Source organism: Harpia harpyja, chromosome 8 (genome assembly GCF_026419915.1).
Source record: "Harpia harpyja isolate bHarHar1 chromosome 8, bHarHar1 primary haplotype, whole genome shotgun sequence".
Taxonomy (NCBI): domain Eukaryota; kingdom Metazoa; phylum Chordata; class Aves; order Accipitriformes; family Accipitridae; genus Harpia; species Harpia harpyja.
The window spans coordinates 20028916-20049700 of record NC_068947.1 but is presented as its reverse complement, the minus strand read 5'-3'; the positions used below and the strand labels follow the sequence as shown (position 1 = coordinate 20049700).

Below are 20785 nucleotides of genomic sequence, written 5' to 3'. Positions count from 1 at the left end.
AAGCCATGAGTTTTACTTCTTTTCCTGATTTTCTCCCCCATCCCACCAGGGGGAGGGGGGAGGGGAGCGAGTGAGTGGCTGGCTGGGGTTAAACCACGACAACAGAGGACAACATATGGACACATACAATTGTTGTTGAGATAAGGAAAAGGGTAACTTACAAGATGAGTTATCACAAATAAAACATTACCTTTCCCCCCTGCCCCACCCCCCTTTTTTTTTTTTTAAAGTGAAATCTTTAAAGTGGACTGAAACATCTGATAATGGCTTTATATCTATCTTGATTTAGGTCCAGAGAATTCAGATTAATTACCAAAGACATTTTTTATAGGCAGCACAAATGTAAAAATACACATTTTATTATGTACATTTAGAGGTTACAGTTAATTTAAATTGATACAGTTTTTCCTTCTTCAGTTCCATCTTTTGGCTCATGACATTCTACTGCTGCTTCCAAATATTTTTCTTCAGTGACCTGCTAAAACACATCAATTTTGTTATATTTTTTTAAATTATTTAATTCTTCTTGATCCTGGAAATCCTCCCTCATCCTGTCACTGTAACAACAAAGGACAACTTAAAGGCAATTATTGTCTCCAAAATTAAACAACCTGAATGACAAGCATCTTCAAACTGATTTCATAGAAAAATAGCATGAGCTAGGCTCTGAACACATCCTTGGCTAACAAGTTGCAGTAGACATACAGCACTTTTTTTTTCTTTCTGTTGCCACACAAATAAGTAAAATACTTGATCTGAAGGCTCCAGAATATCTGCTGTTTAATTCTTATGAAGATTTCCTACGTTTAAGCATGCCTTGATAGTGAGTCTCTCATTATATGTGGCTTATGATATTTTATAGTTCCATTTATCTTAAAAACTTGCCTTTTGCATTTACTCAGTCATTGTAAAGCTTCTCTTGGATAAGTATACTTCAACTTTGAAATACTGGTTGTTTAACAGAAGAAAGTTTGCAAGAAGCTCTTATTTTCCACATAGGTTTTAAACAGGCAAAAAATACTCAAACTAATGCATTTATGCAGTTTACTGAAATAGCATTCCCTTTTATCTCCACTAAATTCCACCTAGGTTCACTCAGTGGTACTGCATTTTATCCCTGCATTTACTTATAAGAAACATATTCACATGTGTTCTCTCAAACCTGTGGCAGAAAACTTGTTATTACCTAAAATCTAGGTAAGTGTAAATACATTGTTCCAATTTTTAGTTTTCTTATTTCTTGTTCACGATTAAAAAATGAAAAAATATTTAAATTTTACACACATGATACCAATATTAATTCTAGAGATGAATTTGAAAAATACTAATATAGATTAAAGTGATAATTAACAACAGCTTGGAGATACTATAAAAAGCATGTGGGATTCTCAGAAGCAGACAGCTTCAGAGCCATACATGGACAGTCTGATATAATTTGCTCCAGTTTTTGTTAATAGTACAAATTATATCAATTGAAAAGTATATGTTTTTTTAAACAGTATAATGCATTTTAATAACCAGACTTCAGAAACAGTACTAGCACATCCTCTACTACACAACAGTTAGATTTCCTGTGCATCCAATTTTTCTTCACCTGTGAACATTTCCACTCTTAAAGCTACGTTCTTGAATATATTACACATCTCTAATCATTGAAATTCTACTCTGTCACAGCATATCTTGATATTTGTTAAGCTGTACTTCACCACTAATGAGACTTACCAGCCTCTTCGATCTTTCCAGCAGTTTGTGCCACACGGTGTGGTGAGCCTGTATTAAATGACATTAAATGATGTTAGTGGAGGTAAAAAAAACTTATCATAGAATAGATTCTGATAAATGTATAGAAATGCTGGCACAAAACCGTAACAACCCCTAATTCAGATGTTACAGCTTATGATTTCAGTGTCCCATTTGCTCATATCCCTTTGGGGGACTTGAATAAATGTCTGCTGATCACATCCATTCATTGTGTGGAATCATTAAGTGGGTAATGGCCAAAAATGGGAATTAAAATCTTATGATGAGGAAGGGAACACAGAGATGAGGTAAGGAAACCAGTGCCCACTTGTCCCTTGAAAACTTCCCCAACTGAGACAACAGCACATGTGCTAGACCACAGGTCAAAAACATGAAAGTCAGCAGGAATGGGAAGAAAGACTCCTGCCTCCACCTATAGTTCTGCAAAGCCTTTGTTTAAGACTGATTAGTGCTAGGACTTTTTTGTTACTGTTGTTAAGTTTTACTCTGGTGTCATGAAAGACTTTGAAATGGTATCCTTTATCATGAGTATAAATTCAAACTTCTGCTCTTTCCTGAACCTGAATAAACACTGTCAGCAGCCTCAATTTCAGAAGATCAGCAAACACAACTAAGGCAAGGTGAATGAAATACCCATGCAGAAATTGCACAACCAAAACAACACTTTCAGTTTCTGATTTCACATCCACAATAGTTCCAGGAAAATGAATCCCAAATATCTAGCATAGTCATCATCATGGGCCTTCCCTTCCTGCTACTGTTCTCACCTCTGAATTACACTCGGCTACCAGCACAACATATAATAAACATCGGAATGTAAGCCATACACCCTAACTTAAAGAAGGATAAACCTGTACAAAATGCATGTTACCTTCAAATGGATTGGCAGGGACACACCCTGGAACCGCCTTATCAATTCAGATTGGTTAGTCTGAAGATTATGGGCTGCCGTTATCTCATACTGAAAACAGAAACTTGTCCTTGGAATATGAGGGCCTTCACTAACATCTACAAAGTCACCAAACCTGATGGGAGAAAAAAAAAAAACAACAAAACAACTCAATGTCAAATATATTCAGAGAGAAGTACAAGCCTATTTGTTTTTACTTTTGATTAGCAAATTCCTATCTACCAACAGATGAAAGAAAATCCACAAAAATCCCAAACCAAATCTAAAAAAATCCCCAGTTCAGCAATTGTGTTTCCTGAAGCAAAAGTACAGGTCACACAATTTCCTAAAATGAACTTATGAAATTTAAAGCTCAAGTCTAGAAAGAGGATCCTAGGTTTAACAAATCTTTGAAGCCATGTTGGCTTTAGAAGTGAGTAACCGTCATTCACCAGAAAAAGATTTGTCTCCAAGATCACATACTTTCCACAGTACAGTGTTTACAACCTGCACAGGCATTTCCCTTTCGGGTCTTGGAAAACTGCAAATCAATTAAGAAAAATGAGAGACAAAAAGATGTACAGCAAAAGAATACTCAGACCAAACCTCTCCCAGAAATCAAAAGGTAAGCCCATTTTCCCTCTTATTGAGCAAACTATACAATTGGAGGAAGGAGAGAACAGACAAACATCGTACTAAAATTTCAAGAACCATCACTGCAAAGACATCTGTTCCTTTAGAGAGACATGGAGTCCAAAATCAAATGCAGAACGATTTAGATGTCTAGAAAACTAAATAGCCTACACTAGCCTAAGCTAGTCACAAATTATTTTATATGCCTGAGATACAATACAAGCTTCCTGCCTTCAGCCTAAGAACTTTGTATCTTACACTGTATCCCAGGAGCCAGCTCCATTCTCACCTCCACCACTACAGGGCAGTAGCGTGCCAGTTAGGAAGATCTTGAAAACTTTGGAAGAAAAATCCACTAGAAAATGCTAACTCTTGTTTTCAAACAAGTATTTGGTTTGTATTTTATTTAATCTGTCAAGCTCCAGAGATTTATTTAGATTTTATTTAAAAGTATTTAAAACAGTAAGACTTCTCTGGTACTTACTACCTTTAACATAACAAGAAATAGAAAAGTAGCAAGATCCACCAAGTGCTAAGTACCACAAAACAGTGGTTGTATTAAAAAAACCCCACCCACCCAAACAACTTAAGACACAGACAGCAATGAATACAAGTGATTTCTATATTGAAAACCATCACAAGTAACTTACTCTTCTCACTCGCGGAGAGTACTTGCAATACAATCAAATCTTTCAGTGAATCATTACAGAATGAGTTCAGTTTTGCTCACCTATGTAACGTTACAATTCCTTCCATATTCTGAGATGCTTTTTGTTCTATCATCTCCATTTTGTATCTGAACACGACAAAAAAAAGATTAAAAAAATCCTCACCTTTGACACCTAGTTCTTGTAAGAATACATAAGAGATCGATTTAAGGATCATGCTTAAAAATTATGCTCGTATTTATGTGAGCTTTGAAACAGGTTTAAATTCTTAATTTTATATGACAACACGTATTGACATGTTTCATAAAGCATGTCATACAGACCTGTTAGTCTAACCTCAGTTCCTGGAAAAATTATGGAGAAGATTATACTGAGGACTGTTGAAAGGTATTTAAAGAATAATACAATCATCAGGCACAGTCAACGTGAATTCACAAAGGCAAAGTCCTGTTTAACTAATTTGATATCCTTCTATGATAAGGCCACCCACCTAGTGGATGAAGGGAAGGCGGTGGATGCAGTTTTTCTGGATTTTAGTAAGGCTTTTGATACTGTCCCTCATGGCATCCTTCTGGACACATTGTCCGACTGTGAGATGAGCGGGTTCACGGTGCGCTGGGTGAAGAACTGACTGAAGGGCAGAGCTCGAAGGGTTGTAGTGAATGGGGCTACATCTGGCTGGTGACTGGTCACCAGCGGTGTTCCTCAGGGCTCAATTCTAAGGCCAGTTCTGTTCAATATATTTATCAACCATCTGGATGCAGGAGTTGAATGCACCATTAGCAAGTTTGCTGATGATACCAAACTGGGAGGTCCTGTTGTCTCTCTTGAGGGACAAGGGGCCTCGTAGAGGTATCTAGATAGATTGGAGCATTGGGCAATCATCAATTGGATGAAATTTAACAAGTCCAAATGCCGGATTCTGCACCTAGCACGGAGTAATGCTGGGCACAAGTACAAATTGGGAGAGGAGTGGCTGGAGAGCAGCCCTGCAGAAAGGGATCTGGGGTGCTGGTCGACAGCCAGTTCAACAGAAGTCAGCAGAGTGCCCTGACAGCAAAGAGGGCAAACTGTATCCTGGGGTGCATCAAACCCAGTATAATCAGCCGGGAAAAAGAGGTGATTTTCCTGCTGTATTCAGCTTTGGTGCTGCCTCACCTTGAGTACTGTGTGCAGTTCTGAGCCCCACAATTTAAGAAGGATGTGAAGGTCCTTGAATGCATCCGGAGGAGGGCAACAAAGCTGGTGAAAGGGCTGGAAGGCATGTCCTATGAGGAGCAGCTAAGGACTTTGGGCTTGTCTAGTTTGGAGAAAAGGAGGCTGAGGGGCAACCTCATTGCTCTCTACAGCTTCCGGAGGAGGGGAAGTGGAGAGGGAGGTGCTGACCCCTTCACCCTGGTATCCAGTGATAGGATGCATGGGAATGGTTCAAAGCTGTGCCAGAGGAGGTTTAGACTGGACATTAGGAAGCACTTCTTTACTGGGAGGGTGTCAAACACTGGAACAGGCTTCCTAGAGAGCTGGTCAATGCCCCAAGCCTGTCAGTGTTTAAATGGCATTTGGACAATGCCCTTAATAACATGCTTTAACTTGGTCAGCCCTGAATTGGTCAGTCAGGCAGTTGGACTAGATGATTGTTGCAGGTCCCTTTCTACTGAAATAGTCTATTCTAGTCTATTCTATTCTATGTGTATGTTATAGGAGGACCACACTCTCTCAGCGGAGTTTTATTCAGAAAGATAAAATGAACCTACTACTTCAAATAAAAATCAGAGTTTTTCAAGTCACATGTAAGACTAGAAGACACTATCAGATCACCTAAACTGATTTTATGCAATGTGTGGTCCTCAACACCTGGTCATCTGCAAGACAGCAAAGTTTTCTCTGCTCTTTCTACACACGTACAAATACACATACAATGTCTAAAGCTATTACCAAGTCAGCTCCCACCTGCTGTCAATATTTGCCAGCCAACATGGCGAAGAGATGCTAGTCCCTATGTCACATTACTATCATCTTCATTATTAAGCTAAAAAACTAGTTATTTTTGCAACTTTAGCTTTATCATAATTTTATTTTGGTTCACAAAATGATAAATTATTTAACATTTCCCCCCCCACCTCTCTCCAACCACCAAAAAGCTGTGGACCAGAGAATTTTTTCCCCAAAACATTGCTTAAGTGTTTTTTCAGCAAAGACGACTGGAGTGTTTTGAACAAGCCTTCTTTTATAGCACAGGCCAGAGTATTTTATTCATTTTCCCCCTGCAGAGCTCAAAACCAGCGCTTCATCAGATCTTCGTTTGAAGATACCAAGATATGAAAAACCTACATTTCTCTGAATATGAAAGCCTTTCAGCAAAGGCTGAGAGTAACTAGCATGCCAAGTCTAAGCACCAGAGCTTCAATTTAAAAGTAGTGAAATCCTGAAGCTCACTATTAAACTAAGAAGTCTACAGTCTTTCCATTTGTCACAAAACTACATCCAGTAAAGGTGCATGGTGTTGGCCCCTGGAAAGAACATTAAAAATGGAATAAGGTAGGGTGACAAATAGAATGGAGGCATGTTCATTCAGAGTAGTGGGAGAAGTACCTTCTTACTTCACCTGTTATGTCTTATTTTAGATTTACAAAACCAAGCAGAGATTTAAATGAACTTCTAATTGCCTTTCTAAAAGAAAGGCAAATTCAGACACTTACCTGTTATGCTGAAACATTTCACGTGCTACTTTTACTTCAACATGCAGTGTTTCAAATGGCAGGTCTTTATCAATTAGCTTTCTGGCAGCCCTTGTAAGAGAACGGAAGTTGTCCTAAAAAACAGTTCATACATATAAAACTGTCACCACTGTTTCACAGCTGTAGTGAATAGACAAAGCATAGGAAACACTACATATTAGTCAAAACAAGAAGGTTCATCTACTAGAAAACCTAAATATAAGAATATTGCTGTAGGACTGTAATGCTATTGATCAGCAACAGATTGCTACAGATCATTAATGTTTAAATGGACTGATTCAGTGCCCAGTCAAATCAATAGGCATTTTTCTATCAGAAACAACATATATTAATTGGAGTTAAACTTCTCAGGTTTTCCCCACATGATATATACACATACAGTCTATATCTTGTTTCCCAAAGTTGTGACTCCACTTATAAATGACCTCTATCATGATGGAAGCAAAGGAAAAAAAAAAAAAGTACTGAATAATTAATAAATAGAAATTCATCACCTTGGTCCAGAATCCAAAGCTCTGCATACTCAAATTTATTGATAAATAAGAAATTGTTATTAGGAGAAATTACATTTATAATGTCATATAGAAAATATTTCAGACTAAGTTACTTCAACTACAACATCATATTGAAGAGAAATTCTGCATTTTACCAATATTGCTTTGTTAGCCATACATGCCTCTGCTGATATTTAGGCATGAGAACAAGAATAGGCACCAGATGAGTAAAACATTCCTGTTCACACCAGCAACCAAATGGTTATGAGACTTTGAACTTTTAAATTATTAGATTTACTGAAGAGCATGAAATATAAGCAAGCTATTAAGGAGAGCTTCAGCTGAGTTTGCTCACAGTTCTTTTACAACAATAAACTGATTATGCTGTAAACCACTAGGTGAAAATATACATATTGCACACATTTTTATTTTCAGAGGGCTCTACTCACACAAAAACTATGGTTGCATCTACATTACTAGGCAAGAGCAGCTGAGTAGGAGCAGATCTGCATGGTAATAAAGATGGCACTGAGGTCCCAACAGCCACATCAACTATTTTTGGAATTGTAGTTCAGACTAGAACTTACTCTAGCCCCACAGACCTAAAACCTGTAAGCATCTGGAGGACAGGTCAAGGTTTAATTTCATCTGAAATGAACCCAGTCTGTGTGCTCTGAGAGCACTCTGCAATGAGAGCCAGTATGTGGTAGATGTGGAGATTAGTTTCCAAAGAGTAATCCTGACCTAAAAAAAAAATACTAGTGTAGATATACCCAACAAAAAGAAAAAAAACTCACTGCCTCCTCTCCCCCATTAAAAAAAGAACCACTGGGCAAGGATGCAAGCTATATAGCTTTTCGGGCAAGAAGTTATTGTGCTTACGTTTGTTGGTCTCCAGTCATTCAGCTTATTGTCCAAAATTACATCATAACAGAAAGCTCCAGAGATTACTGCAATTCCAATAGAAAAATATTCATGTTTGTAATAAAGTATGTATTTAATTGTCAAAATACATTCTCATATCAAAATGAATGAGAAGAAAAACAGAATGATCTCAAGAAATCCACCATAAAATATAAATTTTCAGCTGTGATTATACAGTCAAATGGCAGATAAAACCTCTATCATTTTCATTTCACTGAATGAGAAAGTAATTTGAAATTAGTTTTAATGCAATGTCAGTATAATACAACCCCATTAGAGAGAAAAAAAAATAATACTGCTTCCCAAAACTGCATCTAACTTTGAAAGGGAAAAAAAAAACCCAAAACACACTTTGAAAGCATTTCACATTTTTTCCTTTGTATGCATCATACACTAGAAGTAAATTTGCACTATTAACTTGTAAAGAGGAATTTATTGCACAGAGAAATCTGACAATATTAAAGCTGAAGTAAAATGTTTATCCATGACACAAGCATGGCACAAATTTCTGATAAAGGTAACAAATTTCTGTGATAATCATTAGAACACTCTTTGTGTATATTTATTCAGTTATTGCCATCTTAGAAATCAAGCTTATGACCCCAGTAAGTGCATGCTATTTCTATACATACAGTATAATGACATAGCTTAGTGTATGCAAGATTATTGCAAATCCCAGTAGAACTGAAATATCCACTCTACTCTTACCAATCAAGACAAATGCTGAAATTGCTAAAAAGCGAATCAGTTGTAGGACTCCACATGACCAGCAACCAACCTTCTTATACATCCAACACATAATCAAGCAGGCTTTTTTATCTAAATAACCTCCTCTCTTGTGCATTTTCTCACTTTTGTAAATCTTAAATCAGGTCACAGATGAGCAAAAGTTGTTACTAAGCCTGTTTGTACTTCAGTAATCTTCCAACTTGATGTACACATCGTAATTTTTAGTAACTCAACTGCTCACAAGGTTATGTAGTTATTAGAGCAAATTTCAAAGAAACACATCACATCTTCTAAACATCTTACTCATGTAACTTCACAATAAAAAGGTTATGTACTTAAGTTACTAACTTAACCTATGAAATCCTAAGTGGCCTGAAACCCAGTTGCCACACAGACCAATTTTCTGTACTTAGATAACAAAATTGTTTTCAGCATGATTACTATAAATTAAAGGCTACAACAACAGCACGTAATACACGTATCAATGCTAAGTACCTTCAATCACTGGAAAAGAGGCCTCTGGTTTTTTTGGTAACACCATTAGACACTCACTTAAGAAGCAGCAAAAGACAAGACAATTAATATAAAACAATTCTATCACCTGGCACTTCTGGAGCTTTAATCAGATTGACTGAGTACTCATCTTTGAATGCCCGCTTTAACACACATGCCATGATCATGGCACAGGAACGCCAATAGGCCTATAAAGAAAATTTTAAAACGCAGATTTATTATCTAGAAGCTAACAACCCACACCAGATGAACGTCAGCTACTTATTCCAAAAGAATACCAACATTTAACTGAATGACACACAAACCTAGCTGTTAACCCAAGCATTGCTTTCTTTAATATTTAAACTTCTATTTAGAGATGATTCTCCATATAGAATCAATCAAAAAAATCAAAACTGCACTTAAAATGCAAGCCAGATGTCTCCCTGGAGATATTTAAATCTGAAATCATAGAATACAAGAATATAGGCTGAAAGGGATGCCCGCACTTCACCTAGCCCACACCCTGGTCCAACTAATGATAACCATGATGCGCCAACCAACTATTAAAAATATCTGAACTTTCATGAAAACAAAGTTCAAGAGAGCAGATGGACACGGAACTGAAAGGGGCATACAGAATCAAGTGGTCATAATCAGGGTCACCTACAATGGGATAAGATACAGACTTACCTTGTTTACTTCCTCTGGATTGTCATCTTTGAAAGTAAGGAACTGAATTTCACATGATTTGGTCAAGGGTCTGTACATATCCCAGACTTCACCATCCACAAGAGCTAGAACGGATTTCTTGCAATGCCACTCACTTAAGTCTGAAGAGAGTAAAAAAAGTATTACACAGTTATTAACCATATTCTTCAGAGTCAGCAGTTTAGACTCCTGCATTTATAACAACAAACTGCAAATTTCACTTCCGTAAATCACTTGGAAGGATGAGCTGTTAACAGTCTCCAAAAATTAGCTCAGTTTCTACTGATGTATTTTAGTACAAATGTATTTTAAACTTATCAAACACAAGTATTCTGAATGCATGACTGTTAACTTGGTCATTAAAATGTCAATAGCATTAACACCTCAAATTGAGATGACAAGTACTCCAATTGGCAGCACAATTTTCACCATCAGTGGCAGAATGTTAGTTTAAGAGTCCATTCACTTACGCATGGCACAATTGTATGGAGTAGACAAAGCTTTGTTCATTACAAACACAGTGCCAGGGTGCGATTTCCCAGTGTATTTTACTTCGATTTTCTCAATTCGTGGATGAAGAGACAACTGTCTCTCTTTCTCTTTGGTGAAGAGCTCATTACGCATCTGAATCACTTCATCTGATGTCAGTCGAGAAACAGCTGGTGTGGAGATGAACCCTGGTAAAAGGAATGATCTAAAATAAGCAATAAGGAGTTTTCAAAGCCTCTTTATAAGATGTTGGTTTCTAAAGAAAGGAAGACATGCCACTGCACTGCTGATCCATGTGTCTGTCTCAATATGCCTAAGGTGAGCACTCCAGCAGCTCTTACTGCCCGCCCATTCATTCTCGGTGCCTGCAAAGCCAGCATGAAGTCACAGCAGGAAGCGCTGAAGCAACGAAAGCTTAATGACATTCTCCGGCTGCAGCGGCCCTTCCCTCAGACCGGCCAACTGCCCCCGCGGACCGCGCCCGCTCTGCGCCCCTGCCACCGCGCCCCGGCCCGCACCCACAGCCGCCTCCTCCGCCCAGGGCGGGCCGGGCACCCGAGCCGCCCCGCACAGCCAGGCCAGGCCAGGCCCGGCCGTCCCAGGCCGGGCCCCTCAAAGCACCGGCGCGGGACGAGCCCGAAGCCGGCCCGGCCCGGACCCGCGCACCTCCGGCGTACCGCTGCGCCCAAGCCCGGCCCGCCGCCACTCACGGCGGCCCTCCCGCCCGCCCCACAGGCAGCGGGCGGCCCAGCGCGCCGCCATGTTCCGGCCGAGTCCCACCGCCCCGGTGCCTCCTCCCCCGGCTCGGCCGGAAACGGCGGCGGCAGCGCTGTTCCGCCGGCAGCGCGGTTCCGCCCGCCGCTCCGCCCGCGGCCGCCAGGCGGCGCCGGGGGTTGGGGCCGGGGCTGGAGGGGTGGTGGCTCGGGGCAGGTCGGCGGGAAGGGCGGGCAGCTGCCCGCGGCCCGATGGGGAGCTGCCCCTCCTCGCCCTCAGCTTTTAGCTCTCCTCGGAGGCCCCATTACGTACATATGAGTTCCGCTAGGCTGCGGGCTTAATGCGTTGCCCCCCGCCCTCCCTTTGCCTCAACAGGCCTCGTTACCCCAGGCGGTAACGTCATCCCCAAAACCGGCATCTTCTGGATGGCCTTAAGGTGTGCGTTCAGCCGACTGGTACACAAATATGTAGTACTGGGGTTACAGAACTAACTAACAGCTTGGTGGCTGGTGGAAGTGGTCTTTGCTGCCAGGCTCCCTGCTGTGGCAGAGCCGCAGGCCGGCACACACCATGCACAAGCCGCCAAGTTTCCGTGTAACTCCAGCTCCTCGCTGCCAGCTCCCCTTCGCCGTCACTGACCTCCCGTACTGGGTTTGCGTGGCAAGGTTTTGGTAGCAGGGTGGCTTCCGTGAGAAGCTGCCAGAAGCTTCCCCTATGTCCGACAGAGCTAATGCCAGCCAGCTCCAAGATGGACCCACCGGTGGCCAAGGCCAAGCCCGTCAGTGATGGTGGTAATTCCTCTGGAAGAACAGATTTAAGGGCAGGTGAAGGGGCGGGGGCGGCAGAAACTGCACAATTGCAGCCAGAGAGAGGAGTGAGAACATGTGAGAGAAACAACCCTGCAGACCCCAAGGTCAGTGAAGAAGGAGGGGGAGGAGATGCTCCAGGCACCGGAGCAGAGATTCCCCTGCAGCCCGTGGGGAAGACCATGGTGAGGCAGGCTGTCCCCCTGCAGTCCATGGAGGTCCACGGTGGAGCAGATATCCACCTGCAGCCCATGGAGGACCCCACGCTGGAGCAGGTGGATGCCAAGGGAGGCTGTGACCCCGCGGGAAGCCCGCGCTGGAGCAGGCTCCTGGCAGGACCTGCGGATCTGTGGAGAGAGGAGCCCATGCTGGAGCAGGTCTGCTGGCAGGACTTGTGACCCCACGGGTGACCCACACTGGAGCAGTCTGTGCCTGAAGGACTGCAGCCCATGGAAGGGACCCGTGTTGGAACAGTTAATGAAGGACTGCAGCCTGTGGGAAGGACCCATGTTGGAGAAGTTCATGGAGGACTGTCTCCTGTGGGAGGCACCCCATGCTGAAGCAGGGGAAGAGTTTCCCTTGTGATGAACTGACCACAACCCCCATTGCCTGTCCCCCTGGGCCGCTGGTGGGGAGGAGGTAGAGAAACTCGGGAGTGAAGTTGTGCCCGGGAAGAAGGGAGGGGTGGAGGGAAGGTGGTTCAAGATTTGGTTTTATTTCTCATTTTTCTTACTCTGATTTGATTGGTAATAAATTAAACTAATTTCCCCAAGCTGAGTCCATTTTGTCTATGATGGTAATTGCTGAGTGATGTCCCTGTCCTTATCTCAATCCATGAGCCTTTTGTCATATTTTTCTCCCTCTGTCCAACTGAGGACAGGAGTGATAGAGCGGCTTTGGTGGCCTGGCATCCAGTCCTCCTTCCCCAAAAGATTGAAGCCAAGCAGAAACTAGCTACTGCCCATGTAGGAAACCCATGGTTTGCATTAAAATTTATTAAAATTTGTGAAATAACTCAAGACTTTGTTTCAATGCTTTACAGTTTAGCTGGTGGTGGTCTTCATCCCAATCCCCAGTTGTCAAAGATACAACAACAGCCAGCAAGAATGCCATTGTCAAACAGTTACACTGAGTTAGTGATATTAAGAGCTAAAGGATGTAACTAAACTCAGCATCAAAAAAATAAATGTGTTAATACTGGCAAGGGCTGGTAACAGACAGAGAATTTCCCACTGTGGAAACACGTCTGCGGAGCAGCAGGACAGCTGGCTCCTCTTGATTCGGTACCTGGCACTGGCTTCCCTGCTCACCTGGGCTCTCATCCAGAAAACCAGGTGTGCAAGTACAGTAGCTATTCATGCTCTTCATTACATTATTTTCTGGATTAAGAATTTCAGCAAATCATCCTGCTTCCTCATTTTTTAAAACAAGTTAAATCCAAGTTATTTTTTAGCGCACCAGTGTCCTGGTTTTAGCTGGAATAAAATTAATTTTCTTCCTAGTAGCTGGTATAAAGCTGTGTTTTGGATTTAGTATGAGAATAATGTTGATAACACACTGATGCTTTAGTTGTTGGTAAGTATTTATACTAAGTCAAGGACTTTTCAAGTTTTCATACTGCTCTGCCAGCAGAGGTTGGGAGTGCACAAGAAGCTGGGAGGGGACACAACAAGGACAGCTGACCTAAATGAGCCAAAGGGGTATTCCATACTGTATGATGTCATGCCCAGTATATAAACTGGGGGGAGCTGGCCAGGGGACACCATGGCTTGGGGATTGGCTGGGCATCGGTCAGTGGGTGGTGAGCAATTGTATTGTGCATCACTTGTTTTGTATATTCTATTTATTATTGTTGTTGTTGTTGTTATTTTCCCTTCCTTTTCTGTCCTATTAAACTGTCTTTATCTCAACCCACGAGTTTTACTTTTTTTTTCCCGATTTTCTCCCCCATCCCACTGGTGGGGGGAGGAGTGAGCGAGTGGCTGTGTGGTGCTGAGTTGCCAGCTGGGGTTAAACCACGACAGCCAGGCTTACTGTAGCCTACATACTTGCGTGTGTAAAAGAGTTTATAGCCTTGAGGTGAAAGCTCCTGAGAAAACACAAAGATGTTATTATTATTTATGTCATTATAACTCAGCTACACCATTTCTTCTATTAACTTTTTATGGCTTGAGGAATCATATGTGGTCAATGATCACATCACATAATTGTTTTGGTTTAAATAGTAAAAAAACCCCAAACAACACAAAGTTCACAATGTAGGGCATAAAAAGAACATTTTTACTCTATGAGGAGATCAATTCAAAATGTTTGGAGAATGAAAGACAGAAACAAACTCTATTTTGTCACTCTGAGGAAGTCTTGAATGACAGGAGTAAACTCCTATTTGATACTGCACACTTCATTATATGTCTCTGTTTTAAATTGCCACTTCCTAATCTCTAAGTCTTCTTTTGTACAAGTATTTGCAACTTTTTATTCAGCTTAATCTTCAGAAAAATGGTGGTAGAATATCTGGTCCCTTCTTCCACTTGTTTGCTGTTGCTCTGGAAGCACAAGGCAGACAAAAAGCCATCTGGGACTTGTAACGCTGAAGACTGCAGGAGGAGCATGGTCATAGCCCTCTGCCTTTTGGTAATCCTCGGCCAACAGAGTGACAGTGCAAAGCTTTACCCCCCAATGGAAATCGAAAGATATCCAAAGCTGCTGGAAATTTCACCCAGGGTTCAGCCAGCATCTCTACAGGCCCTGGACAAAAGCAAAAAAGAGAAACAACATTAGCATAGATTTGGGTTTAATTAAAAAGTTCAGTCTTCAAGCTTATTTTTGATTCATGCTGGTACAGCTGGCTCACATCTGTAATATCATTTCTCTGTTTACTACAGTATATTTACTTGAGGCTTCTGTGAGAGCGTAAAAACCCCGGGTCCACTCAAACCCCATGGACTGAGCAGAGGGACAGCTGGGGGTTACTCTCAGCTCCAAACGTGGGCCTGTCAGCAGCCTGGGGGGACGTACAGGCCTGCTGCAACCCCCCAGCTAGTGATCCCTCAACGTCAAAAGACAAGAGCCTTCCAACTGAGAAGTACTCTGGGAAGGGTTTGGCTGAAGTCCAACAGCTTTTAGCATGTCACAACACTGAGCACGTTTGTGGTATGGAGAAGAGATGGTTAACAGAACTGTCCAAGAATAATTACAAGGTATCAGTCTTCATAAAGCCCTCTGACTTTCAGGAAAAAAGTGGATGTTATTTTGTAATGGGCAGAAAATGAGAGGTTGCTCTATGAGGCAACGGGAACCCCGTAATTGCTCTTATGCCATAGTATGTGACCCAACAGTAATGTGTAAGTGACAAACCATGACGGTTTATCGCCCTCATAAGTCCCAAAGCCAGCTCTGAGCTCACTTACAGATTGCTTCAAAAGCAAAACCGGCTTAAAAATTCCTGCCCCTCCCTTTGTCATTCTTGGCTGTTTCTCACTGCTTACCCTCTAGATAGGCAACTGTAGCAGCACTGTACAAAGCGCTGAACACTAGATCACTGAAGTGATACGAATTGCAGGATCAGTATTGCTGAAGGATTATGTTTTATTCATGTTATTTCAGTGACCTGGCTTAAAGTACAGCTTCGTATACTTGTTTCTGTGCACAAGTGAAGTGGTAGCAGTAATCCATGGCCAGAGGCAGCAATTGCCTTAGAAGACAAGATGGTGTGTAACTGCGTCCTAAGAGCTGTACTCTTCATGCCACCATGGAGCAGCAAAGCATTTTAAACACTGTGGCAAAATAATTCCGAATCTACCACCAGCAGCATCGTGGCTAACGTATTGTCCACTGTTGCTTAGGTTGAATCGGGAAGTGTCCTACAATGCCATCCAATTTGGTGGATCTTTTTTAGAAATGTAGCTTTGATTGCTACTGAGCTGTCTACTCAGCGGCAGTAATCTTGCAAATTCAGTTGAAAAAAATGGCATTAATACTGTACTTTGCAAGTCAAAGATAAAATTATACAAGACATTCCAGAAAATGGAGGGGGGGATTCACAGAAAAAAGCTGCTGAAAACAGGTAATCTGTATTACTATTATATTGTTCTACCCTCACATTTTGTGGCTTTCCTGGTTCAAGTTTGGCTGACACATTAGATATGAAATATTTTAACAGTCTAATAGAGATACAGTGTTCTATCACAGCGCTCTAGTCCATTTCATTATAGCAAGGCAACTATTCTATGGCATACTTTGTCTTTAAACAGCCATCAACAACAGCTTGGTGGAAAAAAAGAATATCTGAAATTTTTTTTGCTTCTTTTCTCAAAACTATACTTGCTCACAGATTTCTGTTTCAAACTACAAAACAAGCAGATAATCTGCTAGCTAAATCAGATTTTTTTTCCCAGATGGCAGTTAAACCAATTAACATGAAGCAGTGAAACAAAATAACAAGATGCCACAGAAGTAGAAAGGAGACAAGGCCTACTCTAACTAGGGGAGTGGATAGCCGTGAAAGCAATAAGCCAGAACATTATAAAAAGCTAGGTGTGGTGATAGTTAAAATTGCAAAAGAAAAAAATTATCCCTTAAATTGTAGATATCGGCCTCTCCACACACTTACACATGGCTGCTGATAATTCTTTACAATAAAGAGCAAGACTTTCAAGCTGATAGATTCAATGTACTGCAGGCTATTGGTATGGGCACAACAAAAAATACATAGCACATTGATCAATGAGTTTCAGAAAAAAGATTTGTGACATGGAGCATGAAATATGTATTTTGGTGATTAAACTAGTTAATTAAATGGAGTCTGTTTTAGCAGTTTTACAAAAGAGATTTCCATCAACTTGTCCCATTGCCATGCCCAGAATCACACCAGAACAGTCACTCTACAGCTGTGTGCTCCCATCTTCAGCACTTACTAGAACAAACATATGTGGCAGCAATTTAGTGTGCCTGGAAAAAAGATGTATACAGAGATTTAACCCACAGGCTATGGCACTAAGTCTCAAATGGCACTTCTAACCACCTCAAGCATAACATTTCTCTTTTTAGAAAAATGAAAAAATCTGTTTCTTCTTTAAATATGGAAAAATATTCAAAGATGTCTTCTTGATCAAAACCTAAACAATATAAATTCCAATAACAATCAGCCCTCCAAGTCTCCATATAAATAAAGATACAGGTATGCTTATGCACAGGAGTGCTTTTTTCATATGTCTTTTAGTTTCTCCCTCAGTGGCTCCAGGTTCTAAATCTTTCCCCCTGCTCCTCTCATCATAACCAGGCACAGTTATCAGCAACCTTGCTGGGCTACTTGCTATTATAGATCAGCTAAGACACACTAAAAAGTTTAAAGAACAATTAACTTAGGAAAGCACAGGATGAAAAGGGAAAAGTAGCGCAGAACTGTTAACTTCGATGCTTTCACTAATGTTTGACTCTGCAAACAAGATATGAGCTGCTCACAGATCATCACACATCCATACTACCTGCTTATCAACAGAACAAAAAATATATACTTGCTTACATGAAATTAGGGTTACCCTACTTGATCTACTTAAATTCAACAAGTAAACTTGAGATATGTCAGGTTTATACTTTTTTATTTTTTTCCATGGCGCTGCAAGGATGAACATTCATTAGCTCTCCCATGACTGTCTTCTAGTTTGGTATGTGTAAGCCGTGACAGATGAGTGATTACATAGGAATTAACGTCTTGCTCTTCTAAGTGTTAACTAAACAGACAGTTCTCTTCTCATAGCGCAGTACTTTTCGCCCTATCCTATGGATGTGTTTGAGAAGAGGAATCCTAATTATCTTCCTCTCTTAACTATCTGTAATGTATTCGAGTATTTACATCGCAACACCTTTGTAACGAAATTTAGCAGTTCTAATTTGTTGTACTGATTTTTTATTATTATACCTCAAAGTTATTCTAGAAATCAGCATGCAAGGTACAGAAAAATAAATCTAGGGTTATTTGGTTTTGTTCCCCCTGCAAAATAAAACCTATTTTGAGTGGAGAAATCACCAAAAGGAATATTTTCTTAATATAGGTTAACTTCTCTGTATTCTTTTTTATCATCCTATAGCTAAAAAAATGAAATGTTCCCAAAGCGAAGAGTCAGAGTTTCAGCTTATAGTGTTTCACAAAATTTTTGCAAATCATTTTTCAAAACTGTTTTTTCACAGAGCACTTTAAAAGAGTGATGGTACCATAATAAAAGAAGTAAACTTGTATTGTTAGAACACATTATTATCAGTACTCCACATTTGCAATAGCAAGTTTAATTAAAAGGAGGAAGAACTCCATTGCAATGTAAGAATGTAGATTTATCTAAAATATCACCTAAAGAAATGAGGGTAATCTTTTGGTTTATGAATTACTGAGACCATTAAGAAGCATCCAAGTCTTGAAATAATGTTGTACTTCCACACAATTCTTAAAGGCTTTTCTATACAAAGAACTTAACTAGAATAGCTATTACAAAATAAGATAGGTATTCTTGACCAGCATTCTTTGTGCAGATGTTAATTATAGACTATTTTTATTATTCTAAATAGGAGTCTCTATGGAAAGCTCTCCAAGAATAACTGTTAAACTGAGCATCTCGAACAAATTCTTCAATGTGCGCTCTGTGTGCCATGTAATGAAAATATTTTTACTACATTTGACTTTAAAAAATTAAAAATATGTATAGCAGCCTTGTGCTCTTCTAACAAAGTACTTAACAGTACTTTCAAGAATACCATTGTTCGGCAAAGTACATACAGAAGAAGTATATATATTAAATGAACTATATGCATTACAACTACTTTTCCAATAATTCTGTAAATGCATTCAGAATACTTACTTCTAATTGCTGGTGTTTCCTGCAGTTGTATAAAGCAACCAGAGAAACCGTGGTCTAGTCGTTGCTGAAATAAAAGAGGGGAATGTAAAGAAATGGTGAAAGTACTGTGAAACCATCCTAGAAAAGTCAGAGAAATGTGGGGGGAGACAAACCTGTACACCTGCAAAAGAAACAGAACAGTGAACAGAAAAAAAAAGGAACTTTGCTATGACCTCATGCTTATAGAAACCCTACACATTTAAGTGGATTTACTGTGGTGTAACAGTCATGTTAATGAAATCCAAATTAAACCCTGTATGTGAGTCTATGTATTTGGCAATTAGAAATGAATGCTTACTGTGGTGGAAAAGCCACTGTACTAATCCAAACTTCATCCATCATCTAACGGGATACCTTCTCCTTGCGATTAATCTCTTCATTCTCCTCATCAATTAATTGTCATTACATCAGCTTTAGTAGTCATCCTATGAGCTATCCCTTAATTTCATTCCATACTGCCATTTCTTAACATTCCCCATCTTTATACTTTTTCCACCAGGCTCCTCGCGTATATTTAAATTTTATGTCAACACGGTGTTTCTATCACTGTGTGGCTTTAAACAGCAAAGCAGTCCTACCGAAATCAATGAAACTTTGTATATGCTTAAAGTTATGATGTGCTGGGCCACACAAAATAAAGAACTTTTCTGTTGCCTATGGAATAGTTTTGATTTTATTAAATGCATGTCATCATTATACTGGTAATATAAACTGGACATGTATATGTATGTATAATTTTTGCAGAAATATTACTTGTATTCTCTATACATTTTTGCATGTGAAAAATAAGCTACGAAGATTTTGACATAAAGAGCATCATGGCATCCTACTTCTTTGGTCTCCATTAAAACAGCTGTTAGAGATTTTATTTATAAATAATCTTTCCTCATTTTGCTACAGTCTAACAAAATATAGCCAATGTTGCTGTTCTGATTATCAAAGAAATACTTGTGATACTCTTCTTGTTATAGAACCGTATTACATCAGTGGTAAAATGTATTTTTAAGATGTCGTTAGAAACTATTCGGATGCACTACTACTACTGTCACGATGAGTAATTTTCCTTGATTCATAAATTAAAGGGCCATTACACCTCCCGTACATTAAATCAAGGATCTCCCAGACTGGTATAAAGTAATAATAAAAGAGGCTTTGGAAGTCACCGTGTCGTCCGTCTTCTTTCTGCTGGTTAGCGGACGTGCCCTGCGGTCGGTGGGATTTTGTCCACTCCAGCTGCACAGGCACAAGGAGTCACTGTGACTTTGTTCAAAGTCCGCAACTTAAAACAGCGCCTCATCCTCACGTTGCTCTCTTTTCATCCGGAACACCTAAATTTTTGTTTCGTGATTTCACCGGGTTATTCCTACTTCCACCCCAGGTGGGTTTGGCTTCGAGAAATGCACCAACAGGGACTATGGTCTTCTTTGGGAAGTTTAAGCTTTTCGTAATGAAAAGTTTATTCTGTTGCAACAAATGTCCTTGAGTTTAAAAATAAATAAATAAATCGGAGGGAAGAGCTGCTGAATACAATAAAACGCAATGCAATACAGCTCCGGGATGGGCGGGGGCATCGCGCTGGCGGAGGAGCAGGAGGAGGAGAGCGATGCGCACGGAGCGGGCGCGGAGCTGCTGCCCGCCGCGGCTCCCCGGTGAAGGGCGGGCGGCAGGCCGGGCACAGCCCCGCCGCGGTTCCCTGCGCTCGGAGCCAGCGCGGGGCGGGGAGGCGTCTCCTCGGACACGTTAAAAGTTTCGGGGTGGCGGAGGGCTGGCGGGAGCGGAGCGGCTTCGCCGGCGTGGAGGCAGAGCCCAGCGGGCGCGGGCGCGGGCGCTGCCCGCACCCGCCCGCG

The 20785-nt window shown here is 40.7% G+C and overlaps 1 protein-coding gene and 1 long non-coding RNA gene across 3 annotated transcripts; both read right to left on the bottom strand.

The window, feature by feature from the left end:
• Positions 1-341: 341 nt before the first annotated feature.
• MRPL39 (mitochondrial ribosomal protein L39) lies at positions 342-11354 on the bottom strand. Of its 2 annotated transcripts, none has more exons than XM_052794665.1 (10): positions 11239-11354; positions 10510-10716; positions 10022-10161; positions 9438-9537; positions 8066-8133; positions 6651-6763; positions 4014-4079; positions 2633-2786; positions 1723-1770; positions 342-478 (listed from the first exon to the last, which is right to left on the bottom strand). In XM_052794665.1, the coding sequence occupies exons 1-10, from the start codon at positions 11288-11290 to the stop codon at positions 389-391; spliced, it is 1038 nt and encodes a 345-aa protein (XP_052650625.1). In that variant the 5' UTR covers positions 11291-11354; the 3' UTR covers positions 342-388. The 2 variants fall into 2 exon arrangements, with proteins under 2 accessions (XP_052650625.1, XP_052650626.1); XM_052794666.1 differs by having other exon boundaries at positions 342-475.
• A 2953-nt stretch (positions 11355-14307) lies between these two features.
• On the bottom strand, positions 14308-20700 carry LOC128145012 (uncharacterized). Its single transcript, XR_008236294.1, has 3 exons — positions 20102-20700; positions 18900-19059; positions 14308-14796 (listed from the first exon to the last, which is right to left on the bottom strand). It is a non-coding gene; the product is annotated as an uncharacterized LOC128145012 (long non-coding RNA).
• Positions 20701-20785: the final 85 nt, after the last annotated feature.

Coding starts and splice junctions, on each gene's coding strand:
- MRPL39 (XM_052794665.1), bottom strand. CDS start 11,290: ATGGCGGCGCGCTGGGCCGCCCGCTGCCTGTGGGGCGGGCGGGAGGGC. Junction 4,080..6,650: donor GAAATGTTTCAGCATAACAG/GTAAGTGTCTGA, acceptor TGTCGTGTTCAG/ATACAAAATGGAGATGATAG. Junction 2,787..4,013: donor GGAATTGTAACGTTACATAG/GTGAGCAAAACT, acceptor TTCTCCCATCAG/GTTTGGTGACTTTGTAGATG.